General features: G+C 36.0%; 1 protein-coding gene across 10 annotated transcripts in view; it reads left to right on the plus strand.

The window, feature by feature from the left end:
• Positions 1-13,616, plus strand: part of R3hdm1 (R3H domain containing 1) — a 174,155-nt gene that overhangs the window by 138,479 nt on the left and 22,060 nt on the right. For all 10 annotated transcript variants that reach the window (XM_063259002.1, XM_063259003.1, XM_063259008.1 and 7 more), the window contains 2 exons: positions 1,168-1,322; positions 5,753-5,904. In XM_063259002.1, the coding sequence (XP_063115072.1) occupies positions 1,168-1,322; positions 5,753-5,904 (307 nt within the window). The remainder of the gene's footprint in view (positions 1-1,167; positions 1,323-5,752; positions 5,905-13,616) is intronic.

The raw sequence follows: 13,616 nt of genomic DNA on the forward strand, positions 1-13,616 counted from the left end.
ATGTTGTTACCGGGGAAATAATGTCATTGGTCTCTACTTGTTCAAGTTTGTATAGGCAGTGCTACAGCTCTGTTCATCTGTGTAAAAACTTTTTTCAGAGCATGAAGTTAAATGATAAGTGTTTTGTTTTGTTTTGTTTTGTCTTGTTGTTTTGTTTTGGGGTATGGGGAGTACCAGTAATTGAACTCATGGAACTCACGCTTGCCTGGCAGGTGCTGTGCTGCTGAGCTATATCCCTAGCTTCATGAGTGCTTTATTTTAGTCTTGTTTGTTTTTTTAAAAAATGAACTTGTTGTAGCATTTAATAATTCACATGCATCTTGAGCTAATTGGTGTACATGAAGATATTCTCTTAGGCTCAGGAAACAAAATACAATTGATATTCATTACTCATAGGATTTTGATTGACACATTCCAAATATACAGATTCATATCTTGGAGAAACTTCTTTACAGATGTAACCATTCTGAAAACGTGGTTATCACACACACACATACACTCATTTTTGGGGATTATCAGCAGAACCTACATCTTCTGCAGGTGGGGAATGCCACGTGGTTGCTTTAAAGTTCTGCTCTTACTATCCTGAAATTCCTAAAACTTTTTGAATATGGGTGTCTGCAAATTTTTCCTTTTGTCTTGGATCCTACAAATTCTCTAGGCCATCCTGACCTCCAGAAAATGCTGTCATAAAAAACTAATACAAACTGCACATTGATTGCCCTGTATTTACAAATGCTGTGACCATGAAAATACCTTGGCCATAGAAGAAATCTCTATATAGGCTTTATTTGAATGCGTCTTAAAAAGAAAAGTCAGGTATGGTGACACACGTCTAGTCTCAGCACTGTCGAGGCTGAGTCAAGAGGATCACTGTGAGTTCAGGGCCAGCCTAGGCTACATGGTGACTCCAGGCCAGCCTGAACTATATTTCAAGAACCTTCCTTTAAAAAAAGAGAGAAGAGAGAGAAAAGAAAGAAAGCCAAAAAGAAAGAAAAATTAGCTGACTTTATAGTAAGCTTTCTAAAGTTTAAAAAGTTTTGAAGATTTGTCTCTTTAAGGAGCATTCTGTCATTTTAGAACACAAAAGTTCTTGCTTAAAATATAAAATCAACCTATTAAATCAATTCAAACTCAAAGCAGTATTTAACTTCTTTTCCTTTACAGGTTATCAAGTTATGCCCAACCAGCAGCAAAACTACCAAGGAATAGTTGGAGTTCAGCAGCCTCAAAGTCAGAGCCTAGTTGGAGGCCAGCCTAACAGCATTGGAAATCAGATTCAAGGAGTGGTCATCCCCTATCCTTCAGTGCCATCATATCAGGTGTGTTATTTCTTTTAAGCTGCTTTAGTTAGAGACAGTTTTGGATAAATACAAATTCTCTGTTTTTTAATATAAAGGAAACATTTCTATATGTGCAATTTTATAGTATAAAGAATTTGGTTAGTTGTAATGACTGTTTTATCCTCATTGTATTGCTTTACTCATTTGCCTTACCAATATTTAGAATATCTGAACCATGTTGATATTGCCAAGTAAATCTTGCCTAGCACCATGTTTTTAACTGTTTACGTATTTAAGAAAATAATCTTCCTCTGTTCTTCAGTTCTTAACAAAATCTCTTTTCGGGGTGAAAGAAATAGAAGAGAAAATGGAAATGAAGTATAGTTACTTAAAGTAGTGAAATACACATAGAACAAACCATAAATTTCTTATAAACTAGGTAAGTATGTGCAGCTTCTTATACTGGGACTGACTTTTTTTTTCCTCCTACCTCAGTCCCAAAAAGGGATGATACTATGCATTTAAAATGTCATGGGTTATAATTTATGGCTGTAAAACAAATAAGTATGGATGCTGTTGGTACAGGAAAGTGATCTTATCACCTTTCATCTTTAGGGAGTAACTTGCAGGCCGGGGGTTTAGCTCAGTGGCATAAGCACCTGCCAAGCAAGCATGAAGTCCTGAGTTTGATCTCCGGTACCAAAAATAAAATAAAATAACTTGCATATAATCTTGCCTTATTAGTTAGCCTCATTAGGTTTTTGTTGTGTTTTGTTGAGGGGTTTGTTTGGGATGTTTTTGTTTATATTTTTCAATACTAGAAATTTAATCTAGTACCCTCAGCTATATCCCTAGCACTGTTTTATTTTTTCTTTTGTAACAGAGTCTCATTTAGTTGCCACATTCACTAGGCTGGGCTTAAATTGTACCTTCCTGCAAGAGTCCCCAGTATGTTGGCACGTCTGTGCCACAGACGTGACTGACCATATGAGGTGTTTTTTTAATAGATAATACTAACTTGAAGTCAAATGACTTTTTATTCATCTATGAAGGAAAAATTTAATCAATATGAGAAGATAAAATATATATGCATTTTGTCTAAACACAGATAAACAGTAGTATACAGGGGCTGGGGATTTAGCTCAGCAGTATAAGCACCTGCCTTGCAAGCAGGCAGTCGTGAGTTCGATCGCTGGTACCAATAAAAAGAAAAAAAAATAAGTAGTATACAAACCAGTAACTGAAGATACCATGAAATAAAGCAGTGAACAAGTAAATGCCTAACACTAAAGCATTCTAGGAAGATAAAATCTTTAGCTAGCTCTTAAAGGATAAGTATGGACATAATTTAATTAAGATATTCTGAGATATAAACAAATATATAAGCATATTTTACATAATTCTAGAAAAAAATATGAAATGTGAAATTTTTAAAGGTTATTGAACATTATGTGTCTAGTTTTGAAGCTCCTTGATAATCAAAAGCAACTATAATGAAGAGTTACATCATGAAACTAGTTTTTTTTCACATTCTATATGCTTTTTATTCCTTATCTTCCATGCTTTAGCCTGGATACATGAGCTACCCTTTCCCTGATTCCCCCACAGGTAGATGTTAGACATGATAGAGTACCAGATCAGAACACTGCTTTTTGGACTGGGCATGGTGGCACATGCATGTAATGCCAGCCATCATTAGGCTGAAGCAAGAGGATTGCCATGAGTTCAAGGCCAACCTGGGCTACATAATTGAATTCAAGGCTAGCCTGCACTACCTAGCAAGACTGGTTTTTTTGTTTTGTTTTGTTTTGTTTTGTTTTGTTTTGTTTTTGAGACAGGCTCTTTCTATGCAGTTCAGGCTGGCCTTGAGCTCACTTTGTAGCCTAGGCTGATCTTGAACTCGCAGCAATCCTCCTGCCTCAGCCTCCCAAGTGCTGGGATTACAGGTGTGAGCCACCATGCTTGGCACAAGACCGTGTTTTAAAAAAAGCAAACCATGGCTAGGGATTTAGCTCAGTGGCATAAGCCCCTGCATAGCAAGTGCGAGGTCATGAGTTTGATCCCTGGTACCACAAAATAAAAGCAAACAGACAAAAAAAAAAACACTGCTTTCTCAAGGACCCTGATTTTGAGCATGTGTTGAAGGCCCAGATGTTATGCTAGATGCTAGAGATGAAGATAAATAAGATCTGCCTTTAGCCTTTAGGTCTCACAGTCTAGTGAGAAAAATGTCATTTTTTAATAGGGCTTTGTTGCTATTTTTTTAATGGAACTGGATGTCAGAAATATTCTAGAACTTAGTTGTCATAATTCCTATAGCTTACTTTTTTACAAGTTATAGAAGTATTTTTATATTTATCTCATGTAATCTTCACACTGAATAAATGGTTGTAGACAGTGTCCCAGGCAGCTGTGAATGGCAGCCTGCTTTAAATATTCTCCCTACTGTATTTGATAGACACGTGGAAATGATAAACTACCATCTAAACATAAGCCGGAAAATCTGTCCTCACTAATGTATTCTGTGGGTGCACATTCTCTCTTTGGGTACTTTGTATTTTTTCTTTACCTAGTTAAAAATTTATTCCAGTAGCTTAAATCATCTAATTAAGTCTGTTTCATTTTTCTCAGGTATGCCTTTCATATATATTTATACAATTAATAATCTCACAATATTATACTGCTCCTACAGACCAAAAAAAAAACCCTGAAATATGTTGTATTGCACAGTTAGATAAATCAGACATGTACATTTCTATTATGACCTTAGACCAAAGGAAAAGTAATCAAAAGGTTACTGTGCATTTTGAGGACTAGTTGCATTTTAGAACGTGCTATATAAGCAAGACTTTGAAGTTAATTGATTTCTTTTTTGCACTATTAGGAATTGAACCCAGGGCCCTCATACTGAGCTGTATCCCAAGCTTTTTTTTTTTTTTTTTTAACTTTGAGATAGAGTCTCTTTGAGTGGGTAAGTTTCTGCTATTTGCCATAGTGCTGCCTCAGCCTCCCAGCATGCAGAAATTAATTATTAACTTGGTTGGTTGGCGGTGTTTGGTATTTTATTTTGTTTTTTGTTTTTTTGGCAGTACCAGGGATTGAACTCACAGCTGCACACTTGCAAGGCAGGCGCTTATGCCGCTGAGCTAAATCCCCAGCCCCTGTTTTTTGTTTTTAAAAACAGGGTCTTGCAGGAGCTGGGGATTTAGCTCAGCGGCATAAGCGCCTGCCTTGCAAGCAGGTGGTTGTGAGTTCAATCCAGGTACCAATTTTAAAAAAAAAAAAAAAAAAAGACAGGGTCTTGCTATGTAGTTCAAGCTGATCTTGAACTCACTATTAAGCCCAGAGTGGTGTCAAACTTTAATAATCCTCCTACCTCCGCCTCCCGAGCATTGGGTTTACAGGTATGTGCCACCATACCTGGTACAAATCATTAACTTTTGAATCACAGCCAAGAGGAGAAAACAGTGATGTCGTTAAAGACCTAATGCTCTGAAGCCACAGAGCATTGGTTGGAATCCTAATTTCTTTATTAGCTATACAACCCTGGGCAAGATAATTAATCCCAATTTATCTGTCCATAAAACACAAATGATAAAAATACCTTCATAGGTTAGGACACCTTAAAGAGATAATGCACCTAAAGCAATTACAACTTGATACATGGCAGTAAGTATAGTCAGTAATGGTAACCTTCATTATCATCTTCATTGACAATATCATCATTGTAACTTTTCATTTAGGCTTAACTTAATAAGAGTCCCTATAATCGAACTATAATATTGTATATTTTTAAATTGGAAAGTCTATCCTGTATTATTTCCATTTAGAAAGTAGACAACTAAAGGATCCATTATGTCCATATGCTTTCTTGTAGATAAGAGAATTTAATGATTCACTTTCACTGAATCCCTCCTATACTATATCCTCTAGCTGTGCTATCCCACAACAGACACGGTACTTCCTCCCTGTGCTCCAGGTAGAGTTTCTAATTTTTCAGATAAGGAACCAAGGGACCTGACACGAGTTAAACATTTGCCCAATGTCACATAGATAATGAAGTGATGGAGGTGATATCTCATGTATCTGAAGCTCCAAAGTTCTCACGTGCTCTTTTCCAGTACATACTCCCTGAGTCTTACTTGGCTCTGCCTATCATAAATGGTGTGTCTGTTTTCATGTCAGACAGTCATCCTTGTGTGGAAATTTTCTTTTTAAAATAACTTTCTTAAGAACATAAATCACAGTTTTCAAGATCTTATGCATCTAGTCTATTGTATAATTGATAAGTGCTAGCCAAAAACAATAACCTACTCAAGGAAATAGAACATAGTAGTGGTACTAAGGCAAACTTACCTGGAAAAGACAGTGTTGCCTTTTCTTACTGCTCATACTTTAAAAGTTTATGAAGCTAAAAACTTGAACATCTTCACGGTTTAGATGTCTTTAAATTGTCTTTCAACTTTTAGGTTTCACTGCCTCAAGGTTCTCAAGGAGTAGCCCATCAGACTTATCAACAGCCTGTTATGTTCTCTAGTCAGTCTAATCAAGGATCTATGCCCACAACAGGAATGCCAGTTTACTACAGTGTCATTTCACCTGGCCAACAAAATAATTTAAGGTGAGTATGACCAAAATACCTAATCCTCAGCTTTGTGTTGCAGACTAGGATTATAGTGTATTGCTGGTTTAAATTATGGTCCGTTGCTAGTTTTAAAGCAACTACAGGGCTCAAGTTAATAAATAACTGAAATCATTTTCCAATGTAGTAGATAAAAATAGTATAATCATCTTTCTCTGTTGTTTTTAAACAAAATCCATATAAGCCAAACATTCTATAAGTAAACTAAAAGTCAAGTCTCCCCAGTACATAAAAATTAGGCAAGCCTCCCTTTATTCACCCAAGTGAAGTACTGATACTCCGTAGACCTTGTCTTTAGAGCATTTGCTTAATATGTGAAGCTTTTATAAGCGTTTGGGAAGATTGTATTTTTTGTGCATAACCTAACAGTGAAATATCGTGCTGGAAATTTTCAGACTCTGGGTTGCTCATTTTTCATCAGTAAAGGGAGAAAGGTGTATCACAGAAATAAACCCCACTACCTCTATATTAAAGCAATTTATAAAGTATTAGCAACTTAAAGTTGGAAGAGCTGAAGCTTCTCTGACAAATGTTACGTGTTAAAAATAGTAATCTTTCCTTGAGTCAGGTCTCTAATCCATTTTTCAGAATGTATTACAAAGCCTTTCATTTACTGTCATAACATCCCTGTGAGGTTACCAAAGAGGACCATTGAGCTCTTTTTTAGAGTGAGGACCTAAGTTATAATAATCACTCACAGGAGGCGTAGTCACCATTTGTGGTTGCAAGTGGGATTTAGGGATGAAAAAAGGGATTGATGAACCTTTTTCCACTGAAATACGCCTTAGAAAATTTTCTTCCTATCAGGACTGCTCACCACTGCCAGAGAAATTCACATATTTCTGTTTCTGTTTCTGTGAATGTTAAATTGCATGACTGAGAAAGCCTAGGCATGTTGTTTGTTTGTTTGTTTGTTTGTTTGTTTTGAGACACAGTCTTGCTATGTAACTAGACTGGCCTCAAACTTCCTTCTTCAGCCTCCCAAGTACCACCACACCCAGCTCAGGCCTAGATGGTTTTAAATGGCAAATTAGCTGTGAATATTATAATTTTTATTACATGAGAATTTTGTATTATATGGATGCCCACCTCTTTTGTGTTAGAACATTGTGTTAGAACATTGAAAATAGAAATGTGCCCTGGGTTAAATTTCACTTTTTGTGAACAGGCAGCTTGCAGAACGGGAGAAAATACTTGGAAGCCATGTATCTCAGGAGTTAATATCCCAAATACAAATAACCAAGTTTTTAAATGAGTAAAAGCTTTAAATAAAAATTTCTCTGCCAATGCCCAGTTAAATTTGAATTTTAAACAAGCAGTTTCTTAGCTTAAGTATGTTTCCTGCAATATTTGCATATTCTTAAAGTGTTTATTATCTGAAATTAAAGTTTAAGTGAGCATCTTTTTTTTTTTTTTTTTTGCACTGTTTTTCTAAATCTGGCAACTCTACTGATGTAGTCACAGAAAATCATTTAGAGCATGCAAATTATCCTATCTTCATTATTTTTCACCTGGAATGGAAGATCTTTTTCCACTCTGCTTATTTCCAAAAGAGAACATTGATGAACTTTGACCTGTCTCCATGGAGGGATTTTATTTAAAACATCTTTGTGTTATATTTAACCTGTAACTGTGTTTTGGCTTAATGTCTAACTTACAGTACTTATAATTGATCAATATCCAATAAAAGCATTTTTTAAGTAAAAAAAAAATTCTCCAGAGAAGATTTACAAATTGTCAATAGATATATGAAAACATACTCAATTAATATCAGTAATAATAAGAGAAATGCAAGGGCTGGGGATTTAGCTCAGGTGCATAAGTACCTGCCTTGCAAGCAGGCAGTCATGAGTTCGATCCCTGGTACCGATTAAAAAAAAGAGAGAGAGAAATGCAAACTAAAACCAACTCATACTTGTTAAAATGGCTGCTATCTTTTTTTTGTACCAGAAAGGGAACTCAGGACTAAGTGCTTGGCAGGCAGGCATTGTGCTGCTGAGCTATACCCCCAACCCTAGAGTGGCTTTTACCAAAACAATGAAAGATACCAAATGTTGATGAGAATGTAAAGTAAAAAGAACCCTTGTGCACTACTGGTGGGAATGTGGATTGGTCCAACAAGTATGGGAAACAGTACGGAAGACCTCCCTGCCCCCATATTAAAAGTGGAACTATAGTATGATCTATAAAGCCCAAATATCTTTGACTATTATCCCAAAGAATTTAAATCAAAATATCTAAGAGACAGTTGGACTCAATATTCATTATTGACAGTAGGCAAGATGTGAAAATAATCTTATATCACTTTCTTATTTAACATTCATAGACATGTTTAGAGTGGCAAAAAATTTGAGCTATCAGACAAACACATTTGCAGCTGAAGTCAAACCGTGCACACTTTGCCTCCCTTAATTCTCATTGGAAACTCACAATAGTTGGTGCCTGTTTAGTGCTGTTTTCACATCTTTCTTCTGTTTTTCATTGTGATTTCACCATTTAAAATGGTCCCCCAGGATAATGCTGAAGTTCTGTCTTGTGTTCCTAAGCAAGAAAAGTTTCTGAAGTGTTTTCAGGCATGAGTTAAATTACTGTTGGCTGTCACTTCAGTATTAATGAATCAATGGTATATATGTGAGTCTATAGTGCCAGACTTCCAAACTTCATGATAAGGTTAGAGAAAAAATGGAAAGATAGCTAAATTTGTGAATTCATTAGATAATAACTTTGGTGTTTGGTTTGCTTTTGGTTTTGGTTTCTTGAGATAGTTCTGCTGTGTAGTCTAGGCTGGCCTTGAATTCATGGCAGTCCTCCTGCTTAAGCTTCCCAAGTACTGTGAGTACATGTGTGCACCACTACACCTGGCAAAGATTTGTTTTTAAAAAGTGTAGTATACAGTATTATGAGACCAAAAACCAAAGAAATGAACATGTTCCTCAGAATCAAAACATTAAACTCTTCTCAGAGTGTTTTATTACTTTTAAAACTGCATATAATTATTATATGAAACATATATAAAGATATTCTTCAACAGAAACACAAAAATATTGTGACCTGAAGGTTGCAGGAATCCCAACTCTATATTTTTTCTAGGAAGAATGACTCATTGTCTCCTAAGAACATACATGCAGCTTATTGAATATGACTTCTGGGAATAAAGAGAACTGAGTTTTATGCCCAACACTGTATTAGGTACTATAAAGAGTACAGAATGGATTAAAAGGGCTGGGGATTTAGCTCAGCGGCATAAGTGCCTGCCTTGCAAGTGTGCGGTCATGAGTTCGATACCTGGTACCGATTTAAAAAAAAAAAAAAAAGAAAAAGACAGAATGGATTAAAAATATAAAAACTCACATTACTGAGTTTTAATCATTTCTAGTAGTAAAGCTTCCTAAATCTCACTAAAACATAATAGGTAAGGCATATAAAATTTTATGTTTTTGTTTCTTCTCTTCCTAATGCCAGAGTCAACTCAGCAAAAATTTATGTATTTAAATATGATATATTTATATATGAAAAATATGGGATATGGTCTTGTTCTTAGGAACTGTAATTTTTATCAAAAGCTAAATTCATACATATGAAACAAAATAATTTAAGATTAGCATAAGGAAGAGCTAATTTGAATATTGTTAGGTAAAAACATTGATGCCTAGACATGGTATGAAATCCTAGCATTATTGTTGGACTCCTACCTTCCTGGTCATCATATTCTTTATCTTCAGTTCCTACTGAGTTGATAACGTTTCTACAGAAAGCTTAGAAATTGAAATAAAACCTTGCTTTAAAATTTTTTCTTGCCCAGAGTTCTAACATTTGTAGAACTTCTTGTACCTTCACATTATCTTTCTGAAAGTGAAAAAGCACTGTGATCAGAGCACTCAGTAGGCTAAGGCAAGACGAGCACCATGAGATCAGCCTGTACTAAAAGCAAGATCCTGCCTCAAAAAAGGGGAGGAGTGTGTTTATTTTTATTACACATATAGAGACTATAAAACAAAGAATGTTAACCTAAGAATTTACCACAAAGTCCTAAACTTATATTTCCTGATTTCTACCACCTCGCCTTATTACCAGAGCATTCTTAATATTGATAGCCTGTGAAAGTGGCCTTGTTTCAAAACATATGGCACCAATTATCTCCTCTGTGTTTTCTTACTTAATTTGGGCCTTATCTTTAACCTGAACACCCTTACTTGGTAAGCCTTGCAGGTGATCCTAATGAATACCAGAAGTTGAAACCCACTGGCATACAGTGACCAACCCCCTCTTATTTTTCATCCATGACTTCAGCTGTCCACAAGGAACTGTAGCCCAATAATGTTTCACAGATTTAAAAGAAAGTCATCATATGTATTTGTCACTATTAGTTTCATATGAAACACAGTGTCTTAATGTATCATACCAACAAGTATAATAAATCTTGGACAGAAAGTATATTTTAAACTCTATGGCACAAGTTGTGATCCCAAAAGTATTAGGTTTTAGATACTAAATGGACTATAGTAGCTTTTACTCCATTTCAGGATTGGAAGAAGATTCCTGTAATAAGAACGCTAAGTAGCCTTTGATTTAAAAAATCTTATTGTAGATTACTCCGTACCCATGTTTTTTTTATTTGTTTGTTTGGTTTTTTGGGTTTTTTGTTTTTTGTTTTTTTTTTTTGTCTTTTTCCTTTTTATCGGTACCAGGGATCGAACTCACGACTGCCTGCTTGCAAGGCAGGTGCTTATGCCGCTAAGTTAAATCCCCAGTCCCCGTACCCATGTTTTCTTACAGAGGCTCCTTATACAGAAAAGCAGAATTGAATTACTTTTACTGTCACCGTAACTTTTCAGTTATGATGCAGCTGTTTGACTGGAGACTGTGCTGTCAATATGTCACTGGAATTACTTTGCACAGTGGGGGTTTTTTGATGGAGTATGGAAAAAAATTTAGTTCGCCGTCTTCAAAAGCAAGCAAGCAAGTTGAATGTCTTCAAAACACTCTCATTTTTAGTGGTTTTTCTCCTGTTCTGCCTTAATTTTCCTATTTTTATCTTGAAACTCAAAAGGATAGTATAGTTATCTTTGCTCTGTAATCTCAAAGGCTACCCTAGCATGCAGCAAGGAACTTGAGGAGGCTGTATTTTTTTAGAACTCTTTAAAAGAAATGTCACAGAGAATTTTTATGAAACAATGAAAAAGAGAACCTACATTTAAATCTTTTTCCATTTTCCTCTCCATAGTGTCTTTTTCCTCTTGTATATGCTAATATTTCCCTTGTGTCCCCTTTGCCCTACTTCTGATGTCTCTTTTGAATGTGTTTTATTTCTAAGCATCTATCTGCTTCTATATTTTATTATCTTTAGCCATTCTTTGAAATAATTCTTGTTAATAAATCTTTTATTCTAAACAATAAGATGGTGAAGATTCACCTGTATTGTTAGTTAAAAAGAAGTTACACCTAACATAAAGAAGTAAAATGTAGTAAGGAGTAAAATTTCAGTTATATAAGGTAAATGAATTCTGAAGCTCTGCTGTACAACGTTCTACCTACAATAACAATATTGCATTATACACTTGAAAATATAGTGTGACCAAGGATATAGCTTGGTGGTAGATCATGTGCTTAGCATGTACAAGGCCTGTGTTTAACCTCAGCCCTGACAAAAAGAAAATGTATACAATTTTTAAAATGAACAGACCAGTGTATTCTACAGTCTGCTCATAGTAATAATGTGTATATATATATATATATATATATGCATACATATAGTAACTAACAAAAAATATGATTATTGCATTGATAAAGTACAACAGAAAAAATTTACTTGCATTGCTTAGACATTGCCTTTTTGGAGCACTGATTTCCTCTTTGTGAATATAAAAGGTTTCTAGTTTACCATTTTTGTGGACATGAATATAATGTATATACATTATGCAAGTCCTGTTTTTATTGTAGTTTTGTCTTTTTGAGACAGGGGCTTGCTATGCAGTTCAGGCTGAACTTTAGCTCATTTTGTAGCCCAGGCTGGCCTTGAACTAGCAGCACTCTTCCTGTATGAGTCTCCCAAGTGCTGGAATTACAGGTGTGTGCCACCATTCCTGGCTACTCAGGGTTCCTGAAGCATAAGTCTTTAAACATAAAAATTTCCCAGTAGCAGTCTTTGAGGCAGATTTGGAATGGGAGGAGAGCACCAACAGTAAAATGTTGTATATATGCATCATGTGGCAGTATGCTCAGCTGTGGTGGTACACAGTAGGGAAAGGGCCAATCTGGGATCCACTTTGAAAAAAGAAACAAGTATTTTATTATATTAATATGTGAAGATTAAAAAACATTTGGTGTGGGGCTGGGGATTTAGCTCAGCAGCATAAGCACCTGCCTTGCAAGCAGATGGTCGTAAGTTCGATCCCCAGTACCAATTAAAAAAAAAAAAAAAACATTTGGTGGGGCTGGGGATTCGACTCAGTGGCATAGGCACCTGCCTGGCAAGTGCAAGGTCATGAGTTCGATCCCCAGTACCCACCCCACCCCCCCAAAAATTTGTGGATTCTGTTTGTTTGTTTGCATACCAGGGACAAACTCAACTGTGCACTCACCAGGCAGGTGCTTACACAGCTGAGCTAAATCCCCAGCCTGATTTGGCAATTCTTAATGGAAAATATCTCACTAGTAACAATACAGTATTCAATTGAAAATGAGTTTTGTGATTATAATTTGGTTACATTTACTTTAAAGTGCATAATAATAAAAGAAGGGCATGGTGGTACAGGCCTATAATCCCAATATTTGGAAGGCTGAGGCTAGAGGATCACCTTGAGTTTGAGGGTAGCCTAGGGTACATAGTAAGTTCAGGCCAGCCTGCTCTACATACCATGGCTGCAGGATTCAAAGTTAAAGTTCCAGGATTTAGCTCAGCGCCATTAGCACCTGCCTTGCAAGTACTAGGTCTTGAGTTTGCTCCCTCATACCAAAAAAAAAAAAAAAAAAAAGTTAATGTTCTGTATCATTAAGTTGACTGCAAATGTTTATTGTGTAGAAACCATTCTTAGCTTGAAGGACATTTAGACCAGGTATTGGACCAGATCTAGTCCACAATTGATAGCTTCAAAATGGTAGTACAGATGATCAGCAATTAAAAGACCAAAAGGCTATGATCAGAAATGAAAGCTGACACCATTCATAAAGGGATTAAAACCCAACCTACCAAGAGACTTCAGTAATTAACATGTTGGGAAAATGAAAGTCATTAAGAGAGGGAAACATTGAATATTACTAAAAAATGTCACTTGTAACCTTTGAGATTGTGGTGAAAAGAATATTCAAGAAGAAAACAAGTTTAGATAGTGTTATGACTAGATGTCCCTATAAAGCCTAGTGCAGTCATTGGTAGGGCTTTCTCAGAGACACCTGAATCTAGAACACCTGATGCTGGGATTAAAGGTGGGTGATTACTAAATCAATCCACTAATTGGTTTGGTACCACTCTAGTCGGTAGCCTGGATACTCTGTAAGTGACAGAGACTTGTCTTCTCCCATGTTTGCTTGCTTTTGCTGTCGTTGCTTGCTGTGAACTGGTTCTACTCTGTTTTCCTCTCTGGGAAGCCACCCTGCTTTGGAGCCAACCAAGGCTGCAACTTGTACAAATTTAAGTCCTGTGGATAGAAGGTTATAATCTCAACTCCATCTCCTAATTCAGCAGCACTCCC

The sequence above is a fragment of the Cavia porcellus genome, unplaced genomic scaffold (genome assembly GCF_034190915.1).
Source record: "Cavia porcellus strain 051 isolate PalLab524CR breed Dunkin Hartley unplaced genomic scaffold, mCavPor4.1 scaffold_12, whole genome shotgun sequence".
Lineage (NCBI taxonomy): Eukaryota > Metazoa > Chordata > Mammalia > Rodentia > Caviidae > Cavia > Cavia porcellus.